The sequence below is a fragment of the Cotesia glomerata genome, linkage group LG7 (assembly GCF_020080835.1).
Source record: "Cotesia glomerata isolate CgM1 linkage group LG7, MPM_Cglom_v2.3, whole genome shotgun sequence".
In the NCBI taxonomy this organism is placed as follows: Eukaryota; Metazoa; Arthropoda; class Insecta; order Hymenoptera; family Braconidae; genus Cotesia; species Cotesia glomerata.
This window is the reverse complement of record NC_058164.1, coordinates 26,847,149-26,871,978: the sequence shown is the minus strand read 5'-3', so window position 1 is coordinate 26,871,978 and position 24,830 is coordinate 26,847,149. Positions and strand designations below refer to the sequence as shown.

Sequence of the window (24,830 nt, the reverse complement as noted above, 5' to 3'; positions counted from 1 at the left end):
ATGCCTCTTACCCGTTACCCATTACCCGTTACAAGTGATTGTTTGAGCTCAGTGTACGATCAAACACCTGAGGCACAACATCGCGTTTAGTAACTTGAAAATATTTTAATTTTTATTATTCAGTAAATAATAAACAAATGTTTTTAATAATCAATGGAAAGTTCAAATAACCGAGCTAATAATTTTAAAAAAGAGGTTAAAAAATATAATAAATAATATATAATTAATATAATAATATTAATGTTGTTAAATAATATGTCAACAGGTATTATCACTGGGCGCAGATGTACTGCCGGAATACAAATTACAGTCGCCACGTATCCACAAGTGGACGGTTCTACATTATTCACCATTTAAAGCCGTTTGGGATTGGATTATCCTACTTCTTGTTATGTACACCGCTATATTTACACCTTATGTTGCCGCTTTTTTGCTCAGTGAACCTGATTATAACAGCAGAAAGGCGAAAAAATACAGCGATGATCCCATTGTCATTATCGATCTTATTGGTAACATTATTAATATTTATTTTAATTTTTATTTTTATAATAATTTAAATAATAATTTTTCATTTTTGTTAAATAGTGGACGTAACATTTGTGATAGACATATTGATAAATTTTCGCACGACATTTGTCAACACCAACGACGAAGTAGTATCCGGACCGTGGAAAATAGCCGTCCATTATCTCAGGGGATGGTTCATCATAGACCTGGTTGCTGCCATACCCTTTGACCTCCTCCTCTACGGCTACAACACTGACGAAGTAAATACATAAATATTTATTTTAAATATTACATTTTGGTTTTTTAGTTATATATATATATTTTATATAAATAATTCTCTTGTCCTCAACCCCTCTACTCCCCAACAGATTACAATTATTATTATTATTATTATTATTATTATTATTATTATTACTCAACTGATTTCATTATCACGTTTGTTATCAGTTTTAATGTGAGGCTAATAAGAGTAGTCTTATACGATCGATACGATGGTGTCGTCGGTGCAATATCCCTTCAGTTAATAACTCTATTTATAGGCATTTTCATTTTATGATTTTATTAGTATGTAATATCGTAGTAGTAGTAGTAGTAGTAATGGTAGGAGTAGTAGTAGTATTACACGAGTTTAATTCTGACCTCACCACCTATTATTTTCAAATTTTGTCAATGATTCAATATAACTATACTGCTCTGTTATAAATTCTTTTAACCTTTAATTTAAAAGTATTCAAGAAATAATTATTATAATAATAATAATAATTATTTTTTTTTTTTTAATATTCATGCTGTAAGAGATCATTAAATATCTCCAGTGAACCGCAAATAATAATAATAATAATAATAATAAAAAAAAATGGCAACTTTCATAAAAGAAAAAAAGTTTTCACTTAAAAAATTAAAACTTAAAAAGAGCAGTATGTATTATGTAGGAAACTTCATATGAATAAAAATAGACCAGAGGACAGAGTAACAGAATGTGTGACTCCGAGGTTTTAAATCTCAATAATAATAATAATCTATTTATTTATTTATTTATTTATTTATAAATACAGTAGTTTAGAAAAAAAAAAAAGAAAAGAAAAAAATAAAACACCAACATAAATAAAATTTAATTAACATTTCTGTAGCTCGGCTTGGATAAAGACGAGGTCAGTTTTACTAAATTCCATGGCAATAAGACTTATTATTAAAGCATATATATTTATTTTAAAAAATATATATGGTGTGGCGGTGTGACACCTATTAAATAAAGACAACATATTTATATGTTTATATCGCACACGTTGCAATTATTTTTTATTAATTTATTATATATATATATATAATAATATAATAATATCACCATATCATACTACTCGTTACACACATGTGTCTTTCTCTTCCTCGAATCTTTTTTTATCATAATTTAAATAACAAAATAGTATACTTAACTATACTATGTATATTATCTTAAAAAACTTTTAAACATTATCATTTGCTTTTTTTTTTTTAATAGATTCCCACGCAATATTCTTAAATAAATAAATTGCAAGCTTAAATAGTTAATATTTAATATTTTACATATTTATCGGATATGCTAAATTAAAATTTGTTTATTTTAAATTACTTATTGGTATCGATAAAATCATATTCGCTTACGACAACCATCGTCTGCTTATATACTCAATGCATCGTTTTCTTATCACTATATCTTTTCTTTCTCTCTTGATATTATCAATTATCACTCAAGATTCATTCCATTATCCCATAATTGATTATTATTATTATTATTATTATTACGTAACCTAGATATTTCCTTATTACCTAGGTATATCCAATTATTCCTACAACAATTAATTATTACATTAGATTAAATGTGAACGTCTTTGAAATAGAATTGAAAAAATAAACAGAAAAAAAAATCACAAATAAAATTACACTTTAGAGCTTTGTAGATACTAAAGGCTTTAAATTTGTGTTTTAATCTTATTATTCACAAAACACTTGAAAAAATTAAAAAAAAAAAAAAAAAAAAACATGAGAAGAAAAGAAAAACAATAATTGAAGAGATTTTTTTTTTCTTTCTTAAAAAAAGCATTATTAAATAAAATAAAATGAAAATTTGTTAAAATATAAATAAAAAATAAGTGGTTTATTTTCAGACAACTACACTCATGGGATTGTTAAAGACTGCGCGGCTGTTGCGATTAGTCAGAGTGGCGAGAAAAATAGATCGTTACAGTGAATATGGGGCGGCGGTTCTTCTTTTGCTTATGGCAACCTTTGCGTTGATCGCTCACTGGATGGCTTGCATCTGGTAAGACAATAAATAATATAATAAATAACATATACAGTAGACAATTGATCTTTTCACTAGTAAATGATTAATCGATTAATCATTATTCTATTCGAGGTATGCTATCGGAAATGCTGAAAGGCCGCTTTTGAAAAGCAAAGTTGGCTGGTTGGATATACTAGCAAATGACACTCATCAGTTCTATTATCACAACAACACTGGTGGACCCAGTATAAAGGTATTATAGTATTAAATATTTTTATTATAATAAATACTTATTGTTTTTTTTTTTTTTTTTTTTTAATTACTGTTACAGAGTCGTTATATTACTGCTTTGTATTTTACCTTCAGTAGTCTTACCTCAGTAGGTTTTGGTAATGTCGCTCCAAATACGGATACCGAAAAAATTTTTACTATCGTCGTTATGTTAATTGGATGTAAGTAGTATATTTATATGATAATAATAATTATTTATACTATATTGAATGAATAAATTTCAGCGCTTATGTATGCCAGTATTTTCGGAAATGTATCAGCAATAATACAACGACTGTACAGTGGAACAGCACGTTATCATACGCAAATGTTAAGAGTACGTGAGTTTATTAGGTTTCATCAGATACCAAACCCTTTAAGACAGCGACTGGAGGAATATTTTCAACATGCTTGGACTTACACGAATGGTATTGATATGAATAGCGTGCTAAAAGGGTTTCCAGAGTGCCTCCAGGCGGATATTTGTCTTCATCTTAACCGGCAACTACTAAACAACTGCAAAGCTTTTGAAAAGGCCAGTCCAGGCTGTTTAAGGTAAACTAAACTTTAAACTCTAAACTTTTAATCCCTCAGTTAAATTATAACGTTGTGTACTATATACTTTACAGAGCACTGTCGCTCAAGTTCAAGACAACTCATGCTCCGCCTGGAGACACGTTGGTACATCGTGGAGACGTTCTTACCTCTCTATATTTTATTTCCCGCGGTAGTATCGAAATTCTTAAAAACGATATAGTTATGGCTATATTGAATCCTCCTGACATATTTGGAGAAAATCCTTGTGAGCATCCAACCGTTGGAAAGTCTTCCTGCAACGTACGGGCACTTACTTACTGTGATTTACATAAAATACATCGAGATGATCTTTTAGATGTCCTTGCACTCTATCCGGAATTTCATCAGCATTTTATTGAAAATTTAGAGATAACATTCAACATGAGAGATGTAAGATAAACAATATAAATAATAACAATATTAATATATATATATATATTTTACAAGTAAAATTTATTTTTAGGATGAACAAGCAGGAGTTGATCCAATATCTGCAAGATTTCCCGTAAGCACTCCTACAGACATTGATGGAGATACAAGAAGATTTGCATTCCGTCCTCCGCGTTATCGATTTGGGCCAGGTATTATTGGGGCTCCAAATACCCATCTAGTACCGACAGGTCGTCAAGATTCTTTCCAAGATGACCCTGATGACTAGTAAGCATCATCTTCCCTTATTTTTAAGTCATAAAAACTATAATGCAGTTTATTGACACGTTATTTTTTCTATTTAGCGACAAGTCAAGTGGCCACGGCATTTTGGAATTCAGTACCGACAAAGCAGGTCAAGATGTCACTCCAATGAACTTGGAGTTTGATGAACCTAAGCAACGAAGCTCGACCCTCAACTCTATCACTGGTAAAAATTTCATTAATTATTCATATTTATCAGTTTAATTTAAATAAATATAAATATATATTATGTATTTAATTGCAAGTTTCTTGCACGATAATAGTGTGTTAACAGTTGTTAAAATGAATTTTAAGTCGTTTATTTTGTTTAAATTTTGAGCTAGCGTGGGTCTGTCATTTTAGCAATCATCCATCATTTTTAAACGTTATTTTATTTAAATTATTTATCATATTTAAAACATGATCGCGTTTATTTCAACTTTAACATAAAACGTAAGTAGTCGATACATATACAACATAATTATTTTCGCGCTTTGCGTGTTAACATTACCAATTATTAATTATTAATTATTAATTATTATTACTATCATCAATCATAAATTAAGTAGGTCCGATTGCTGTTGAATTAAAATAAATTTATCATCAATCATCAGGATTTGTTTAAAAAATAAAAATAATATGATCGGTTTGATACGACTGAAAGTCGTGTTTTAAATTTTAACGCCTATCAAACCTGGTTGTTCAGGCATGCTAACCCATCTCAAGCGCAGTATACCGGATCTTCGCCAGCAGACAAAAATTCATCTACAGCCGCTAACTAGCCACGACTATTTGGCCAAACAAGGTAAAAATTAGCGTATGCATTAACAAAAAAAAAAAATTATATTTCAAAAATTTATTTATTTTATTATATAAATAATAATAATAATAATAATAATAATAAATTGGGCACCGTCAACATCTACATTTGCACTTACATCTTAATTTATAAATTTAGTTATTATTAAAGTCATAAATAAATGAGTTGATTTAATAAACTGACAAATCATTTGTTGTTTGTTGTTGTTTGTTTTAAATGACAGTGACTACGCCACTGACGAGGCCGCCGCGAAAAAGTTCTACCACTGGTGATACAACTCACAGTATTATCCAACCAGTTTCAAATACATCTAGTCATTACACAACACCATCACCACCTCAGCAACAACTTCAGCTTCTTCAGCAACATTCGCATGGTTAGAAATTTATAAATTATATAATATTTTTTAATTATATAAATAACTAATATTTCTTTTTTGTTTTTGTTTTTTATTAATAATTAGGTGACTTTCAAAGTGGACCAGGACGGCCTCTGGAGGAAATAAATATCAGAATCGACGATCTGTCACGTCAGGTCTCTTCTTTGGAGCGAACAATGGCCGGAGATCTTAGATTAATTTTAGCGATGCTTCAGCAAACGCTGGACACATCAAAAGACAGCTCCAGTACGGACATGATGCCTGGTACAGCTCCAGCAGCCCCAATAACAACCATTAGATCATCCCGAGCACCCGCTTTAGCACAAAGATCTGCCAGCGAGCCACAGCCATCATCTTTGCCCGGTTCTTCCTCAACAAATGGAAATGGAGCAAAGATACAGTCCAGCGCCTCACACAGTCTCTTCCGGTAATTACTACTATTAATAATAACAATCATTAATCCAATAAAAGCCATTAAAAAAATTAAAAAAAAAAAAAAGTTATATATTAATAATAATAATAATAATTGTTATCGCATGTACCCCTTTTTTAATACGAGTATAATAGATGTCTTCTTCTTCTTCTTGTTATTGTCCACCAACGATAGCTTTCTTTCCAAATCCCTGGATCAATTGCATTTGATTTCGGCGCGTTTTGTTTTGGAAAATTTGGATAAGCTCCGAAGGTGACGTCATCTAATGAACTGAATAAATATAAATATAATACATATATATATACATATATTTATGTATATATTGTGAGAAGCTAATATATACAATAATATCTATCTACATCTTCTAATTCTTCAGCTCGTAATAAAATAGTTTAGAGCATCGTCACTTTTCTCCAATAAATTAATTATTGTCATTTTATTTTTTTAAATTTAATAACAAAATTTTTACTAAAAAATATTTTTATAAAATTATACATCTAAGGAGACAAGTGAGGTTGTTTTATAACTTGATTTAATATTTTAATTAGAAATTGTAATAATTAATAATACTTACTATTAATATAGAGGCGCATATACACATATCCACTGTAAATAAAGTCACCGGCTTGCTCGGGTATCGGCTAATGGCAGTAAATTATTGCTTGAGTAAAAATAAATAAAAACCTAGATAAATCAGGCAATTGTAATAAAAAATAAAAAAAAATACAATTGTATAAAAATAAAGAAAAAGTAGAATTGATATTTTAAAATAAAATAAATATGATTGATTGATTGCCCGGGAATAGGCCACCAACTCGCGAACCAACCTCAACGTCATCGGGAACCTCACGACTTACATTAACATCAGACACATCAGCCCTAGCCACTGCCTTGCAGAGTGCCCTTAATGGTGGCTCGCGTACAGCCCCAACGAGGTCACAGAGTCAGCCTGTCGATTTAACGGGCCCACCAATCACCTCCCAAGCCCATCATCACCATCACCAGCTTCATGGATGGCACAGTCAGCCCGCAGCATTTAGACGCGGAGAATTTAGAACCGGGTACACTTGAATAAATATGTTTTTTTTTTTTTTTTTTCTCATTATTTTCCTTATTATTTTATTTATAATTATCATCAATGTTTAATATTAAATTATCATTTGTTTATTTATTTATTCTTTAGTTACAGTTCTTTTAATAAAAGATCAGAACCAGAGACTGAAGATCCGTGGACAGCGATACCAACAGTGGGTGTGACCACTAGTGTTACAGTTTCGGGAACTGGAACTGGAAGTCTTCAACGACCAAGGTCCAGTGACTTGAGAAAAGATGCAAATGGAAAATCAGAAAACAGACTTGCTCAGCAAACTCCAGTGATAACATCATCATCATCATCATCATCATCGGTAGCAACAGCCGCAACCGCAGCCGCAGCCGCAGCCGCAGCCGTATCTGAGATAAGACCTGAAACATCTCGTCAAACAAGCGAAGAAATGTCCTGGGAGTTTACTATCAACGAAGCCCCTATCGCCAGATTAGAGTCTCTAGACGAACTCGATCAAGATCATGGTAGTTAGGTTAATAATTATTTATAAAATTAAAATTAAAATAATAATAATAATAAAAATATTCCACGCGACATATAATAAGCATATCATTATGTGTTTATGATGTGTGTATGTCGTTTATATTGGCTGTGCTTTTAATTAACGCATCTTATCGTTTTCAAAAGGCTTTTATTTATTTATTAAAGCTTTATATTATGGTATTTAATGATAAACGTCCATATTATTTAATAGATAATAAAAATTTTTAATTAAAAATTAAAAAAATACTATTTGTACACAGCCTGAGAGCATTTTGACGCGAAATTATATTTTTATTTTTTTTTTTTTTTTTTTTGATTTATTGCATACTTATTAATACATATATATTTAATTATATTATCTAGTCATATTTACAAAAATAAAGAGCTGGCTTCTCCTACCACTCGATTATTATTATGCACGTGTTAGAGCAGGCTGGTACTGGATTGGAAGGAGTCATTTTTTTTCTCCTATCTGTTATTATTTATTTATCATAATATTCAAATAATTTTTATAAATTTAAGTACGCTTCTTTATTATATTGTTTTATAATTATTCATTTAGTGATTAATTGAATTATAGTGATAAGATTTATTAAACGAATGTCAGATGATATTTCTCATTGATACATCCTATTTAATTGGATTTTAGCTGTGCTAATGATTAATAATAATAACTAAAAATATGTTATTACATTTTATACGAGAAACGAAGAAAATATTGAAGAAAAAAAATAAATAAATAAAATAAAAGATTTATTCTCACGCGTACCGATCTCTTTGTCTTCACTCATTGAAGCTTTTTTTAAAAATTAATTATTAATTATATATAAATATATTAATTATCCGATATATGGTGTGTATATTAATTTGCTCAGTATTTATAATAGATTATTATTAAATTAGATAAATTTTGATGCACTGTGTAGCCAAATTTTTACAACAACAATTATTTTATTGAATTGAAAAAAAAAAAAAAAACAAAAAAAAACGTTATAAAATATTTACATTAGAAAATTAAAATTTGTATTAAATGTAGTAAATTTTTTGAATTTTTAATAATTGAAAATGGATAATTTAGTATGGTGCTAAATATATATATATATATATATATATATATATATATATATATATATATATATATATATATATATATATATGTAGATGTAATAGAATTAGTTGTTTAAATAATATGCAATTATCAATTACAATAATAAAAATAATAATAGTGTAAGATTTTATTAAATTTTAAATCCGTTTTCAATTATTGAACCTTCTATCGATCCGCATTCGAGCAATATGTATTTATTAAAAATACTCTCACTGAATATTTATTATTATTATTATTATTATTTATTTACACACAGATTATAAACTGACCGAATTACAATAACGAATAAATGATATGACACTAAAGAGAATTTTTATTTGAAATATCCGCCATATGTTTAAGTCTAATGTCAAAAGCTTTATCAATTATCAATAACTATTATTATTATTATTATTATGATCAATGTCCATAATAAAAAATCAAGTTTTGACATTAATTTTAAATAATTGAATATTTTTTCATTTATCAAATTAATTTTTATTTTTATTCTTTATAAATATTTGATAGATATGTATTTCTGGTGTTTTTTTTTTAATATTAAAAAAAAAAAAAATGGTATTTTAATTTAATTTTAATAAATCATATAATTCCGTTTATTGTATAATAAATTTATCTTATAAAAACCAGTGATATTTATCAAATAAAAGAAATTACACCAATTATCAAATTAATATTTAGAAAAAATAATAATAATTAAATTCGCGTTAATCAATATTATTATTATTATTATTTACAACGTTAACGATATATACCTGTAAATATCATCAATAATAACACGTTCCGCCGATATATTTATAAATATATATGATATTTAAAATAAATAAAAAAATCATAATGATACAAATAATATATACAAAAAAGAAAAAATAATAATAATAATAGAAATAATGTATATGGACGTGTAATAATAATGTATATACATATGGATGTAATTGTTAAAAATATTAAACGGCGCAATTTATATTGTATGACGTTGAAAAAAAAAAAAAAAAAAAAAAAAAAAAAAAAAAAAAATTAAAAAAAAATTAAAAAATTAAACTTTTAAATTCCACAATTAATATCTTTAAATAAAAATTTTTATAAATATTCGTTTCAGTCGCTTACGAAAGTATTCTCGTACTTGTATGTTATAATAATAATAAATATACCAATTATTAATAGTAACCTATCACCTACATATTTCAATTATTGTTACTATACTATTACTATTATTAATTACAATAATATTTATTTTTATTTTATTTAAATAAAATTTTATTTAAAATTATGTACATAATGTAATTCGTTAAAACTTACAAATAAAAAATTATCCTTTAACATACTATTACTATTTAATTTAACTAAAATTACCACTAATTCTATTGTATTAAAAATTAATTTTTTTTTTTTTTTCACTTTTTATAGTATTTCTTTTTTTTTTTTTTTTTTTTTTTTTTTACAGTTTAAATAGTAGTATTTGGTATTAATTAAAACAATTTAAAATTAATTATAAATTTAAATAACGCGCGCTATAATCCTAACCAATAAGGGCGCGTTCCGCTAAGCGCTAAAAACGACCAAAATCTTATTTAAAATCTAAATACACGCAGCGCGATCGTTTGAGCATTTAGTGGAACGCACGTTAAGAAGAGATAAAGGATTATAATTTTTTTTTCGATAGTTTGATATATATTTTGACACTAAACTGATCACTGAGTTTAATTATAAATCGGAAAGTTAATATTGACAGGATTAAACATAAAAATTGATAAATTAAATAATAATTTGTAAAATTTACTGTGAGTGATTATACCAAAAAGAAGATCTAGATGGTTGTTGAAACCCGTTTGACGTGTAGCCAGTGAAAGATTGATGATGCCCAGTGTAAGTTTGATGGTGGATCCCCGAGGGAGAGTGAAGTCGTCCATTAATAGTAGGATGTTGATTCCAAGTGGGTGGGGACTCATTCTGACTTCCTGGCTGTTGTTGAAGTCTTTGGTGGTGTTCTGTTGGCGAGACTGATCCGATCGAGGTGAGATCAGTCGAAGGTGACAATTGTTCGGATATAATGTTTGAAATGGAGTTTGGGGTAGGTGGAAGTTGGTGTGAATGCTGGTGATAAGATTGAACCTGTTGAGATGGTTCGTTGCTCGGGACCAGTGTTGATGGGGGGTAACTTGATGGTAAGATATATGATGAGGAGGATGTGTTGCAGGTTAAACGTAAATTTTGTTCCATTGTAATATCAGGAAGCGCTGAATATAAATCTGTAAGTTAAATATTATTATTTTATATTTTTAATTTTTTAATTTTTTAATTTTTTAATTTTTTAATTTTAGTTTTACTGACCTTGTGAGAATGAAGATTCTTGCAAGTGAGCCTGCGTTGGATGTGTGGGAAGATTGGCGACTGGCGCAGCACCTGTAGTAGCTGCTCCGTGCCCAGGATATACATGATGTCCATGAGGATGTCCTGAATGAAGGTAACCATTTGTTGGATAACTGGGCATGTATCCAGGTGGTGGTGGGGCTGGTGGTGGTGCAGAATTTTGGGTTTTTCTAAGTCTAGCTCGCCTGTTGCTGAACCAGACTTGAATTCTCGCCTCGGTGAGCTTGGTCCTCTGAGCGAGTTCTTCCCGAGTGTAAATGTCCGGGTACTGAGTCCGTTTAAATGAGGCCTCTAATTCATCAAGCTGATGAGCGGTGAATGTCGTCCGACTTCTTCTTTGCTTGCGCTTCAGCGGAATTCCCGGTTCACTCTCGCAGTCAGACCCAGAGTTGATTTTTCCTGTTAACACATTATTAACAAAATATTTCATTAATACCGCGTCCAATCGTTCAACGACGCCTGACGCGTCGTTTAATTCGACACGGCTACAACTCTATTTTTGGTTCTATAAAAAAAGTTAAAAACAAATTATTTCAACGTTATGTTTAAATTTAATTTTTTAAATTTGTTTATAATTATTAAAGCAGTCACCCTCTGGGAATTTTTTTTTATTAAGGGAGTCTTGAATATACTCTGTAGGCGCCAAAGATTGCTTGTATACTGGTGATGTTGATGAGCCGAGAAAAGTTGGTAAAGAGCAGCCGGTGAGGCGTCAAACCCTCAAGAATGACCCTGCTTATCCGTGTATCGGCTTACAACACCATCCAGACAGACGTTTTTTTTATTTTATTTTCTTTTTAATTTCTTTGATCTGCCGCGTGTTTAAAAACATTCAACTTGATTGAGGAGATTTTAAAAACCACCAGTTGAACCACAAAATACATAAATATAAATATTGATCCGTCAACACTATCGATCTTAATGAAATAAACTAAAAAATAATATAAAGCGGAAGAGAATTGATGAAACAGGAATAATATAATAATAATAATAATAATAATACAAGATATTGTATCGAATGAAGAAGCGAATGGTAGCTATTTAAAAAGACTCCCCATGGCGAGCGGCGAGAAAATTACAGAGCTGATCATCATAAGGTATAAACCGTTAATCTTTTGCGAGCAGTACCCGTAAATTTATCAGATGATGTACATATATCGCTTAATTCACCGTTTTCTCGATCATTTTTATTTCTTTTTTAATTTAAATAATAATAATAATAAAAAGTTATAGTTGTAGAGAGTTTGTATTGAACTTACCGTCGGGTAATGATGCCATGGTACTCTCATTTTGCTCGGGATCACGATTCCTCAGGAGTCTTGAGAGTGCTGAAAGACTTGGTACTGTAGTGCGATCGCAAAGACCATCTTCGATCAGACGATCGCGTACTTCATACGAAAATATTGAAGGGTTCTTACGTTTGTATTCTTCTACTCGGGCCTCTATTTCCGGAGTCGCCACACGGGGTTTGCTTCCACCAATAACTCCTGGACGAATGCTACCGGTCTCTTGGTATCGGTTCAATATCTTTGACACGCATCCATGTGATACTCGTAGTTGTCTATTTAAAAATAATAATTATTATCATTTATAAAATAATATTAATAATTATTATTAAATATTTACCTAGATATTGAACAAGGTCGGATTCCAGCTGCTGCCAATTGAACAATTTTTAACCGTATGTGAGTAGGTAATGGTCTTCCATTGATAAAAACACCTCCCAATTGATTATATCGCCCTTGCCCGGGAATTGATCCAAGATCTACTAAATAATTATTTTATTTAATCTTTAAATCAATTTAATGTTATTTTACAATTCGAGTTATTTAACGCACTAATAAAATTCAAACAATTTCAAGGACAGCTAAAGGGACACTTGAGTGAGTTATGATGCCCAATAAAATTCTATTGTTAATCAATCTTCAGCCCTTCAAGTATATATACTACGGCAATTTAATTTTTTGAATTGATGCTTACTATTTAATAAACAATAGACAAAAAAAAACAATACTTTTAGTTGTTTCCAGGAGTGATGAGTATAAAACGAACAATAAAATTTTATTTTAAATTTATGAGTTATCAATAGATTTATGGTATACGTGGTGAATATAATTCTTACCTTGATAAGGGTATGTAGATATGCACGGTTTCATCATTGAATAATTCGAATTAGTAACCGTCATCTCACGTGGTAAAACTAATAATTAAAAAAAAATAATTCCACTGATAAAACCAAACAAAACAAATCACTGATATCCACTTTTATTATTATATTAATGATAAAACAACACTGACTATTAAATATATAATAATGAGTTATATCCAAATTTTGACTACTGATGATGATCAAGCTTTGGCTTGGATCGATTCGGTTGAGAATCTCGACAAGAACTGAAGTAACAAGCTTGATGATCTCGAGTTAAACAGACCTTGAAGACCCGCCCACCTTGGTTTGGATCTCAGATGCTGGCAACACCAAGCATTTACCAAGCAAGCCTCTTTATTTGTCGTACCCAGGTTTTAAAGATCTGGAGGGGAGATCTAAAACTTACCTGGAGTATGTTACCAATCAGGACTCAGGGTTCAGGACAAGCTCCGCCTGCCTTATTCTACTCATTCATCATTTATATTCCACTAATTTTAATATATTCATTTTCATTATTCACCATTCGCCATTTTATTTAAATTCAAATATTATAATATATTTTTTATCATCCATGAAAATTTAATTATCAATTACCGTCAACGTTAAACAACAATTGTGACTAAAAACATTTTTTTTGGTATATAGATTTAATCCGAAAAACTAAAATTATCATGGTCAATTGGTTGATTGGTTCAACATGCAAGGTACCAAAATTTTTTTATTGTGATATCTTAATTAAAAACTCAACCAATAATTACTTTAATCATATAGAATAATTTTTCAAATTTAATCTCCAATTTATTATAAATATAATGTTCAAATTTTATAATATATTTATTTTTATTTAATACTTAGATGAAAATTCTTTTATAATTTATAATTGACTATTAGCAGAGTAATTTTCTATTTTAGTAGCAATAATTTGAAACTTTAAGAAAAAAATAAGGATTTGCTGATGATGATGATGAGGATATAGATTTAAAGTCAACGTAACGGAAAATTTAACGACCTCAGGAGGTCCTTTGGTCACACAGAACCCAAAATAACGCTCTTGGCATTCACCATGTGAATTGAATAATTGTTTACCGTCTTATTCTAAACTTTAAAACATGAAATATAGATAGATAGAGTAAGAGATTTTAAATAACAAGCAGCAGCATCATACACTACTGTATTGATACGGTTTTGTTAAAACTGATTTTTCACGGGATTGTTCAATTTTGATTTTGGATTGTGTTGAGTAGTGACTTATGGATACGATAATAAACATTGATGGGAGCTAGTTTTTAGACTAGTGTTGATCATTTCCAGGTATATCCTCCAGTCTGATGCTAGATTTTTAAGTTTATTTTTAAGAAATTGCAGGTTTTTCACTCCCCGACACCTCTTTCGATTCGCTTTATTTACTCACAGTTATTTTTCTTTATTTTTTTTTTTCTTCTTTTACGCTTCTGCTAGTATTTTTAAAAAATTTGTTAAGCCCTATCCGGCTACCAAAGAAAATCAGATACATATACATGTATATTTAAATAATAAGATTCTTTAGATGGTTTTTCAGGAACCCAACCAGGGACAATAAATATTTTGAAGTATTTTGTCTAACATGCACTTGAAAATTTCCCAACTATATATAAGTAATAAAATATTTTATTTTCTGCAAAACAAAAATATAAGATTTTTAATTACAGGAAAAGTCGAGACGGCAATAAATTATACTATCTTAAGAATAGGTTGTACCTTATTGTCGACTAATCCTCATAATAGAAAGTTAATTACTATTCTTCTCCATTGACATTTTCATAAATGAGAAAATATTTAAATCAGTTAATTTTAAAATTTATCTTTATTTTAGTTAACAATAAGACAGCTGCATTGCGAAATTCCCCGTAGTAAATAATCATTATTTTCTTAAGATGAGCGCTTTCAATTGTATTTTTATCTTAAATGAAGATTTCAAAATTTTGTCTATTGAATTCTGAATGACCCTTAATTTCAAGTTATAAAACAAGTTTTCTAAGAATTATAAACTCATTAGCAGGAAAAATCCCCTATTTTATAATGCGGGTTAAAAAAAAAATCCAAAACTTTTTTGTTCCCAAATAATTTTGGGATTTCTCTACAGAATTAATTTTAATACACTTGTCACAATAAGTAAGAGAGCAAGAAAAAAATCAAAATTTTTGGGGATTTTTCAATAGGCTGTAACTTGAAGAAAAATAGTCGTACAGAAAATACAAAAAAAAAAAAGCAAATTGTAACTCCAAATGTCTAGTTTTTGAATCTGAAAAACCCCCAAGAATTTAGATTGTTTTTCTTTCTTCCTTAATTTTTGTTAAAAGTATGTATTTTAAGATCATGAATAAATTTAAAAGGTCAATAAGTTTTTTTTTTTATTTTCCCTAGAATTTGGTTTAGTCTGATAGAAAGTTATCTTTTTAAATATGTAAATATTATGTACGATAGAAAAAGAGAATAAAAGTAAAAAAGGAAATAAAGTTAATGATGAAAAAATTATAAATGAAACTGACTATTGTGGTATTATAGTATTACCTATACTGTTGGTTTTGTCAAAAATCTAAAATGATTTTTTTTAAAGGAAAAACCACAGAGGTAACTACCGCATGCTGTAAAGAAGATAATAATATAATATACAAGTATCCAGAAGCTGTTGGAAACAAGTATTATATTATCTGTGTGATCTTTAACAGCGTACTGAACGTTTTTGAAACCGCAATTTCCGTGGTAATCTATGCAAAAGAGATGATTTATGATTGTATCGGCATCAGATACGATCTGTCCAAGATTTTTACACAACCTATCGACAGCTTTCTTATGAACAGAAAATATATTATAGATTATTGTTGTTATTATTATTATTATTATTATTATTATTATTATTATTATATTATACATAGTAACTAAAATACAGAAACAGAAGTAAGAAATTCAATAGTCTGTTTAGTCTGTCTAGTCTATTAGTTGAGGGTGGATTATTTACGGTTTATTTTTGAATACTTGAATAATAAAAAATGAAACAAATAATAAGACAGTAATTATTTCCAGTCAATCTTGTTTTAAAAGTAACTTCCGCGTTTTTTATTTAAGAGAAATCGTCATCTTAAATACATATTATTATTTATATTATGTATATCCATACCAGTGAAAATTTTCTGATGGATAGATGATAGATGGGTAAATTGAATCGTGAGTAATTTTGAAGAGCGTGTTGACGCATCACACTGCGACGGCGACGGGGTGCCAGGTGCCCAAACTCATAGTTTTTTCACTGTCATTTTACTCTCGATAAATACACTAAAATAAAGCAATAGCCAGTACAGATAGAGATTTTCTTTAAAAATTATTTTCATCTGTATTTTCTAGCTTTGTAACTTTGTAACACCCAGCAGGCAGGGAAACAGGCAAACAGGCAAACAGGCAGGGAAACATATTTCAAATGCTGTGTGATAATAAGAGAGATAGAAAAAGGTCCAGTAGTTGGTTCGAGCCTCAAGTTTGGCCACCAAGTTCTTGGTTTTTTGGGTTCTGGATTCTTGGTTGGCAAAATCGTTTGGTCTCGGGACTCATCCACCTATACACATAGTCTAACACAGCCAAAAACCGGAAACCCAAAACCAGCGGCCTCGAGTTACCCAAGTTACCTATACTACCTATACTACCACGCTAGCTATAGCTTCTTCTTCTTCATCCAGTCTTCAGGCTTGAGAGAAGACTTGAGCTTCAGGTAGTTTTGGTGATGTCCACAGGAAACAACTTCATCTTTCCTTCCTTCCTTCCTCTACAAATTATAAATTTTTTTCTTTTTCCTTTTCTACCAACGAGCAGAGTTTTGTCCTTTAAAGTTATAAATCTTAAACTCAAGCTATTGTTCTCTTACGTGCTTGTAAATTTACTGACAAGATGGTATGATGGGAACATGAGCCCATACCAATAAACTCATCATGCTTGATACATCATACAATTGATATAGTGCTAAAAATAATATTTATTATTGATAATTTACCATTTAATTATTCATTATTATTTTATTATTTTTTATCTTAATTACACACTACATTGATAATTTTTAAATCCTTTAAACTGTTTTTTTTTTTTTTTTTTTTTTTTTCTACATTATGATGACATTTTTTGAATTCTTCAAGAGAAACCAAATCATTACTTGGAATTGTTTTTTTATTTTTTTTGGAATTTCAGCAAAACTCTCAGCTCAGGAATTTTTTCAGTCTCAATAAAATTACTTATATTATTTTTATAATAAAATGAATTTTAAAAAACAAAATTTAGAAAAAAAAAAAAAAACTAAATAAATAAGTAAAAATAAAATACAACAGAGAAGAAGAAAAATTTCTATGAATTTGTAAAGTCAAAAATTCTTAAGGACGAAAATAAAGGAAGTAACAAGGACTTATATTGTGTAAATGTTAGGTAATAAAGTCTGTCATAAATCCGTAACATCATAAACTCATAAATATTCGTCATCATCGACCATAATATATACTGTTTGTATGCGCATGTTGTTGTCCACCTAAATTTTCTAGTTAAATAGTAACTTAAAGTTTGGCTTGGCTGATGGATATGAACCAACTGCAACAAAACATGTAAACCAATTGTCTGCAAATGTCGCTCACCCTTTTTGTTCTTACAGTTTTACCATCTTACAGTCTTACGGTATGGTTATGCTACTATATATTTCCAGTTAACTAAAAGACATTGAGAGTCAAAATCACTTAAAATTTTATTCTTTTGTATTCTATATTTCACGCGTAATATTTTTCACTAAATAAATATAATATATTCTTCCTCGAAATGTTGTTAAAATTGAGGCTTTACTTACAGACACATTATTATTTTTTTTTTTTTTTTTTTTTTTTTCTACTGGTTTTTTATTGACTCTAGGAAATTTTCAAATTGATTTATATCACTTAAATAGATTCAAGTTTCAAATTTTTACGAATTCTCTTCAGAATAATCAACAAAATCATTTACAAAAATTATTTTAAAAGTTATTTTAATAACAGTAAAATTTAGTACAATAATTAAAAAAAAAAAAAAGAAAATAAATAAAAAAAGCTCGTGAATAAGAGAGTGGAAGGATTCTCACGATGCCCAAGCAATTGAGACGGATAATCTGTGACCCTTAACAGAGTCACGATACAAAATTGTGATACTTTTTTGCCCGATTTAAGATCAAACAAAATAAAATTTTATTGTCAAGCTGAATTGGTGAATTCTTAGGATAAAAACGCAAAGTCATTAAAAAAAACACTTAAATTTTCTTGTTGTTTTATATTAATTATATATAATATTTTTAGTTAGATACATGCTAACTGTATCTAACGGTTGTTGGAATTTTAAAAAGTTAATTTTAATTTTTAAGTAATAATTGGAAAAAGAAATAGAGAAATACATAATGACTATATCGATTCTCGTCCAAGGTGGTGCAGCAATAAGCCAATCCAAAAATGAACAAATAAAAAAAAAAAATAATAGAAGCCAATCTATCAGGAATAATGTATGGAATACGGTAAGGGTATGGGTATGCGTATGCGGTAGGTCCTTAGTCCTTATATTATTATTCTTTCACTCTTTTGCTTCTTCACGTATTACAATACAGCAAACAGCAACAACTTGATTCATTCTTCCTACATTCTTATCCGCTCCCCATAATCCACATATGTATCCACATATTGTATGTGTACGTGTACGGGCTACCGGGCACCGCATTCACATTCGATCATCATCAAGTGTAATAACACCTGACTCGGACTCACGAACTTGTATTATTAATTTCTTTGCATCATTTTTTTATTTTTATTATTGTTATTATTATTATTATTATTATTATTACTATTTACTTTCATTCATCTCTTACTTTGTTTAAAATAAAAAAATAGTTTTCTTAAAACAAGACATATTCTACTGTGTAATAAAATACAGAGGAAATGAAACAAATTTTTTTATTAATCTTATTAATAAAAATTAATAAAATAAAAGTTAGCAAGTCACTAATAGCTGTAATGAAAATTAGTAAATTAGTTTCGGTTATTCTGGAATATTTATAACAATTGAAAAATATTCATGTCATCATTAGTAAAATGATCTCTATTTAGTATATATATAGAATACATAGATGTGGGTTTAATGTACTTAATATTGTATATTATAAAATAGTTTACTGCAAAGTATATATAATTTAATAGTGTTGGAAGATGATATATAATAATAATATGTATGTATATATATATATATATATATATATATATATATATGTATCTCTCACCTCACACCTGCGGTTTCTCCTCTTAAGACCAAAAGATATAGAGACCGGTAGCTTTAAATTAAACGATGACGAAGCGGTGTGCCGACCATCACGACCATCACGTCCTCAGGATATTGTTCTTCGTCCTTTGATCATTCCAATAGCCGCATCAGTAGTCCAATGTCGATCGAAGCTACTTTTGTTTAAAAAAAAATATATATATATCTATATAGTTGAGCAATTTATAATTTATATAGAAAAGAAACAAAAGTTCATTAAATTTCTCAATATAATTTATTATTTTTTAAATAATAAATTAGGAGGGGAGGGCGTGGGACATGATCGTCGATTGGTTGCCAAGAACGCCGGCTTTTTATCTCAACATTAACCGCGGACAGTGACTCTGCAACTATTTCTCATTATCCGGGGTGATATTTGTTGTAAAATTGGATTTTTCGTCTTTGGCGTTTAGTGTGAGAAAATCTTTAGTTTGTTCTATCACCAGGATAAAACATAATAAATAAAATTGTTTAAAATTTATTTATATAGTTACATCACATGTATAAATATTGATCATGTCTATTACTGATTTAATACGCTCCAGGATACTTGAGCATTTGTCATTACGGTCAAAAATAAAACTATATATGTAATATAATTTTATTGAGCAAAAAGATGATCGAGACCTCGTCCTCGACGTGACCCTGACGGGTTAATATACATCAGATCTATACAAATCTTTTAAATTTATATTTATATATTATTTTTTTTTTTTTAATAATTTAATTGACTAATTGATTGGAATAAAAATAAAACCCCATCAGTTATATATAATATTTATACATATACGGGGGTCGAAAACCAGACAGCAAACACACACACACATACACAGGTGGGCTTTGGGTGGCGGTTGTGTTTGTAACCCGAAACTTAACAGCTCCTGTTATTCTAGTTACTATAAAAACAATTGCTTCAATAAATAATACCACCAATATTTTGACTAAATAAATTTAAAAAATTGACAAAGCTGACAGATATGATAAAATGAATAATAAAAATTTTTTTTTGCTACCAGAAGCCGTCAGAGGGGTAGTTTAAAAAAAAAAAAAAAATAATAAAATAAATGGTTTTTAAAAAAAGTTAAGAGTAAGTAGAGACATGTGTGGTCCCTCTTTACTCTATTCATCACGGTGTCTCTTCGCGGTCGCTTAACCATCGTCATCAAGAGAAGTCATACGTACTTATATATATTTATATGTTATATGTACAGTAGGAGTAGAAATGGGAAATGATCCCTCAAATTGCTACGTGGTAGGTCATTGCAACTCAACTCTTAATACATATACACTATAGTTTTACAGTTTACAGCTGCTAATAAGTAAAAACAATATTAAAATTATAATCATCAACAATTATTTTATTTTTTTAACTAAAATATATACTTGTTTATAATTTTTTAAGATCAATAATAATAATAATAATGATTAACAACAACAATAACAATAACGATCAATAATTGACAAAGATTTAATTGTTGTTGCGATGGCTATTGCTCGTATTCTTTTACAGCCTCGTTAAAAATCATCGTAAAATTATTCCATACTATGAGGGTGGATATCAAAGTATTAAATGATATAATAATAACAACAAAATTTATTGTTTAAACTAATTGAAACAGCGGATAGCCATGAAAAATATTATACATATACAAACATATAATGGCTTTATTAACTTAATCTTTAATTATATAAATAATAACAATTTAAAAAAAAAAATAAGATATATTAGTTGCAAAAAAAAAAAAAAATGGGCGTGAGCGAGGGAATTTTTGAAAAATTTATACGATGATTCAGCCAATAATCGACAAATATTTCAACTATTTAAAGTTTACGGTTTTATTGTTGAGAATTTGAGTTATGGTTTTAAAAATATGTTTAACAATACAAATTGTCAAGAGGTAAAGGATTAACACCCAAGGGAACGAGCATTTGTTTTCATTTTTGGACTTTTCATGTAAATTTAACCATTATGAGTGTTATAACTGGTGTGTAGAGTGTTGTCTACCACTGTATAATGTATGTAGCGTCATTCTTAGGGATAGTTTTACTTAAAGTTATATGTCAATGTGTTCATTTTTGTCGCCCAACTACTCCTCCCATAATAATTTTAACAAAAAGAGTTTAAGAGTTTTTAAAGTTATTTAAATAACTAAACTAAAAGTACACTGTTGTAAATTCATCCTCAAGGATTAGGCGGACTGTTGGTGGTTATGAATGTCATAAATTGGCAAAACTTGGGGATAATCTTGTGGTAATTCCGTTAACTATCCTTAAAACGTTCAAATCTATTCAAAATATTTGTTAACAACTGAGTTATTCAAAATATTATTTATTTTTTTTCGTCTTTTTCAAATGAGAAACAAAGGATTAATAAATTATCGATTTATGTAATAAATTTTAGCCATCTTGGCACAAGTTTAGCATAATTATATTGAATAAAATGATGTAACAAAGGTGATTTGACAAAAATTATAGTTTTATTAATATAGTAGGTTACGTAATTAGTAGATATAATATAATAAAATAAAAAAGCCGGTCGGTAGTAGTGGACAGTAGCGGCCATTTTGGATCGAGTTTGCAAGTTGATTGAATAAAAAATAAATGTATATATAATTAAAAATAATAAAACAAAGAGGGAGAAAGTGAGGATTGATGAAGGCGGGTCAAGATAAAATCACGCGAGAAGGTGCGAATAAGTAAAAATTGGGCCTCTATCGGAACGGGCATACAAAAGAGATAAAAAAGAAGAGATACAAGAGGTACTGGTTTAATTTGTCAGCAAAAAATATTTCTGCTGGTAATTTTGGTATCTTCGTTTGTTACTTTTTTTACTCTCGCGTTTACTCGTTTTTACTCAACATCCTACACACATCAAAAGCATCAGGTACCAACAAGTTATAACCTGGAACCTGCTGCTACTCTGATAAATTAATTTTCACCGGAAATTTCTGACGCGAAAATTGCGCAATTTGCTACTGAACAAGACCACCCTGATGTTACTCCTGATAACAACACTGCCTCTCATTAATATATTTTTTAAAATATATATTAATAAATTAATAAATAAATTTTTTGGAGTATGCCGATATTGATGATAGCTCCTCGTATTACCAGTTATTGCCACAGGATTGTTGATGTTATTTTATAATTTTATTTGTAGTGATGAATCAGCTAGTGGGCTGTTGTAGCATGATGATGATGATGATGATGATGATGATGATGATTATGATGAAGATCATCAGCGAGTCACTTGGGCATTGTTGTATGCGGAAAAACTGTTGGCTAGCTGTCGGATCTCGGGATACCTTCTTTCATTGAGGAGAGAAGTATAAAAAATATATAAAGCCTACATGATAGAGAGTAGTAAGTAAAAAAACGTTAAAAAATTGAGAGAAACGCCGCGGGACAGACGGCGATCACGTCGTTTGAGGTAGCCGCCACAGACTCATTCACCTTTCGAAATTAGATTCCTTATTCCTTGCTCCTTATTTCTTATTTCTTATTTATTTTCTCTCCTCTTTTATCATCATCACGTCGAGATACAATCTCCTTTTAAATAAAATAATAATATCTACTTGTTATACTTGCATTCATTTTTAAATTTACTTTATTCAATAAAAATAATTCTCTTTAATTGTTGTTTTTTTTTTTTTTTGTTTTAGTATTTGGATTATTTTGGCGGGATAAACTTATGTCAGCCTTGGGTGGAGATGGAGAAAAAAAAAAGTAAAATGCGTCTTATTGGAGAGTAATGATTTACAGCAGAAAAATTGGTAAGCACGTTCCCATTGGGGTACAATAATATTTTATGATCTCCAGGCTTTTCTTATCCTGTATAGAGTATATAGTTTTATGGAGGGTTCTGGATGTATATGTACGGTCTCAATGGTGGCCGGCGTGTGGCCGTCGTTCGACCAGAGGAAATCGGCTTGAGTTTTAAATTATTTTATCTACATTACACAGATATATTTTAGTACAATGAAAATGACTTTAGCACCAAGTAAGTGACCTCGAACCCTCGCCCCTTCAGGTAATTTACAATCTACAATGTGCTAGCTCACTATTATATACAAGTACTTACAGTTTTTGTAAGGACTAGAAACTTTTACTGGAAAGCATGTTTTTTTTTTTTTTTTTTTTTTTTTTACAACTCACAAATACTTGACCAAAAACTTGTTTCTCTTTTTTTTTTTATTAAAAAAAAATGAAGTTTAATTTTTTTAAACATACAATAAATTAAAACAAAATATTTTAAAATAAATGTTAATACATTCTAAGAAGTGAATTTAATTAGGAGAATAGTTGAAAAAAAAAGTAATATAAGAAGCACACAGAAATTTGTATTTATTTATTTTTAGTTTATTGTTATTGTGAGGAAAAATAGTCTATTGCTCTATTGGTTATGAGAAAAAAATGTAGAGTATGATAAATGGAAGTAAAAAGAATAATTTTGAAAAGATGTTGCTCACTGGGTCACTCGGACAATTCATTCTCAATAGTGTCAAGTCGTTTTGTCGTTTCAAGGGCAACTTTTCACCAGGTAAAAAAACAAAGCTATCAACTATACCGTCCCTAGAAATTGGCCAAACGGTAGCACCCTACTTTTCCTTTATTACCCTTATTTTCTCTTTTTATTTTTTCGAAAATTTATTACGGTATACAAAATATACAATATCTAACTCTTTTATTTAGTAACTTTTAAAAATTTTTCTCTAGTTAGATCTTGGAGTAAATATTAAATAAAATACAGAAAGTAAAATTTAGTAAAAATATTTCAATGATCAACTACTGTAAATTCTTTAAAAGTAAGTCACTGAGTCAGTAAGTCATCAAAGGACCCCCCATAGTTGCTTCCGAATTCCGTTTGGAGCATATCTCTGTATCGCTTCTGGCAAGGTCCTGGCGTGCGCGAGCCGTCGTCACTTTTACCGTGTTATTTTGTTAATCTCCTGCCGAGCCAGTTGCCATTCCAACAAACGTTTATATATCTATATGAATGTCAGCTACCAGAAAAACCAGACAGCCCAATAGTTAAATAGTTAAATAGTTAAATAGTTAAATAGTTAAATAGTTAAATAGTTAAATAGTTAAATAGAAAATACTCCATTTTCTATTTAAACGTTTTCTCATTTTTTTTTTTATCTTTTTCACTGACAGCAGTCGCGTGACCTTTTTTTCCTACCTATCCCTACAATTTTAAAATTTTAAGAGCTTACAATATCTGTAATTTACTTGCTGATAAATTGCTACAGCAATTATCTTAAATTTACTCACTTAAATCCTTTCTCAAGCACCTCAAGTAAATAATATACCAGTAGATTTCATCACTAGTTGTGAAATTTGTTCAAAAAAAAAAAAAAAA

The 24,830-nt window shown here is 29.2% G+C and overlaps 2 protein-coding genes and 1 long non-coding RNA gene across 20 annotated transcripts in view; 2 read left to right on the top strand and 1 right to left on the bottom strand.

The window, feature by feature from the left end:
• The window catches only part of LOC123269422 (potassium voltage-gated channel subfamily H member 6), a 28,519-nt gene extending 20,787 nt beyond the window's left edge, over positions 1–7,732 (top strand). For 7 of the 16 annotated variants that reach the window (XM_044735108.1, XM_044735107.1, XM_044735113.1 and 4 more), the window contains 16 exons: positions 266–509; positions 586–767; positions 1,638–1,658; positions 2,652–2,806; positions 2,903–3,023; positions 3,102–3,222; positions 3,286–3,595; positions 3,670–4,006; positions 4,080–4,273; positions 4,351–4,475; positions 4,995–5,093; positions 5,332–5,484; positions 5,572–5,914; positions 6,095–6,172; positions 6,727–6,981; positions 7,104–7,732. In XM_044735108.1, the coding sequence (XP_044591043.1) occupies positions 266–509; positions 586–767; positions 1,638–1,658; positions 2,652–2,806; positions 2,903–3,023; positions 3,102–3,222; positions 3,286–3,595; positions 3,670–4,006; positions 4,080–4,273; positions 4,351–4,475; positions 4,995–5,093; positions 5,332–5,484; positions 5,572–5,914; positions 6,095–6,172; positions 6,727–6,981; positions 7,104–7,497 (3,132 nt within the window). In that variant the 3' untranslated portion in view covers positions 7,498–7,732. The remainder of the gene's footprint in view (positions 1–265; positions 510–585; positions 768–1,637; positions 1,659–2,651; positions 2,807–2,902; positions 3,024–3,101; positions 3,223–3,285; positions 3,596–3,669; positions 4,007–4,079; positions 4,274–4,350; positions 4,476–4,994; positions 5,094–5,331; positions 5,485–5,571; positions 5,915–6,094; positions 6,173–6,726; positions 6,982–7,103) is intronic. The other 9 variants (XM_044735105.1, XM_044735115.1, XM_044735116.1 and 6 more) reach the window with 9 other exon arrangements.
• Positions 7,733–10,067: 2,335 nt separating this feature from the next.
• Positions 10,068–13,473, bottom strand: LOC123269328 (protein gooseberry-like). Of its 3 annotated transcripts, XM_044734939.1 has the most exons (6): positions 13,106–13,470; positions 12,610–12,751; positions 12,402–12,544; positions 12,243–12,311; positions 10,945–11,382; positions 10,068–10,862 (listed from the first exon to the last, which is right to left on the bottom strand). In XM_044734939.1, exons 1-6 carry the CDS (start codon positions 13,167–13,169, stop codon positions 10,390–10,392), a joined length of 1,329 nt encoding a protein of 442 aa, XP_044590874.1. In that variant the 5' UTR covers positions 13,170–13,470; the 3' UTR covers positions 10,068–10,389. The 3 variants fall into 3 exon arrangements, with proteins under 3 accessions (XP_044590874.1, XP_044590872.1, XP_044590873.1); XM_044734937.1 differs by having other exon boundaries at positions 12,243–12,544; positions 13,106–13,473; XM_044734938.1 differs by having other exon boundaries at positions 12,243–12,544; positions 12,610–12,748; positions 13,106–13,472.
• LOC123269329 lies at positions 10,827–23,626 on the top strand. The gene is made up of 4 exons (XR_006510382.1): positions 10,827–10,864; positions 10,935–11,077; positions 23,131–23,241; positions 23,308–23,626. It is a non-coding gene; the product is annotated as an uncharacterized LOC123269329 (long non-coding RNA).
• Positions 23,627–24,830: the final 1,204 nt, after the last annotated feature.

Coding starts and splice junctions, on each gene's coding strand:
- LOC123269328 (XM_044734937.1), bottom strand. CDS start 13,169: ATGACGGTTACTAATTCGAATTATTCAATGATGAAACCGTGCATATCT. Junction 12,752..13,105: donor ATCTACATACCCTTATCAAG/GTAAGAATTATA, acceptor ATAATTATTTAG/TAGATCTTGGATCAATTCCC. Junction 11,383..12,242: donor CATGGCATCATTACCCGACG/GTAAGTTCAATA, acceptor ATGTGTTAACAG/GAAAAATCAACTCTGGGTCT.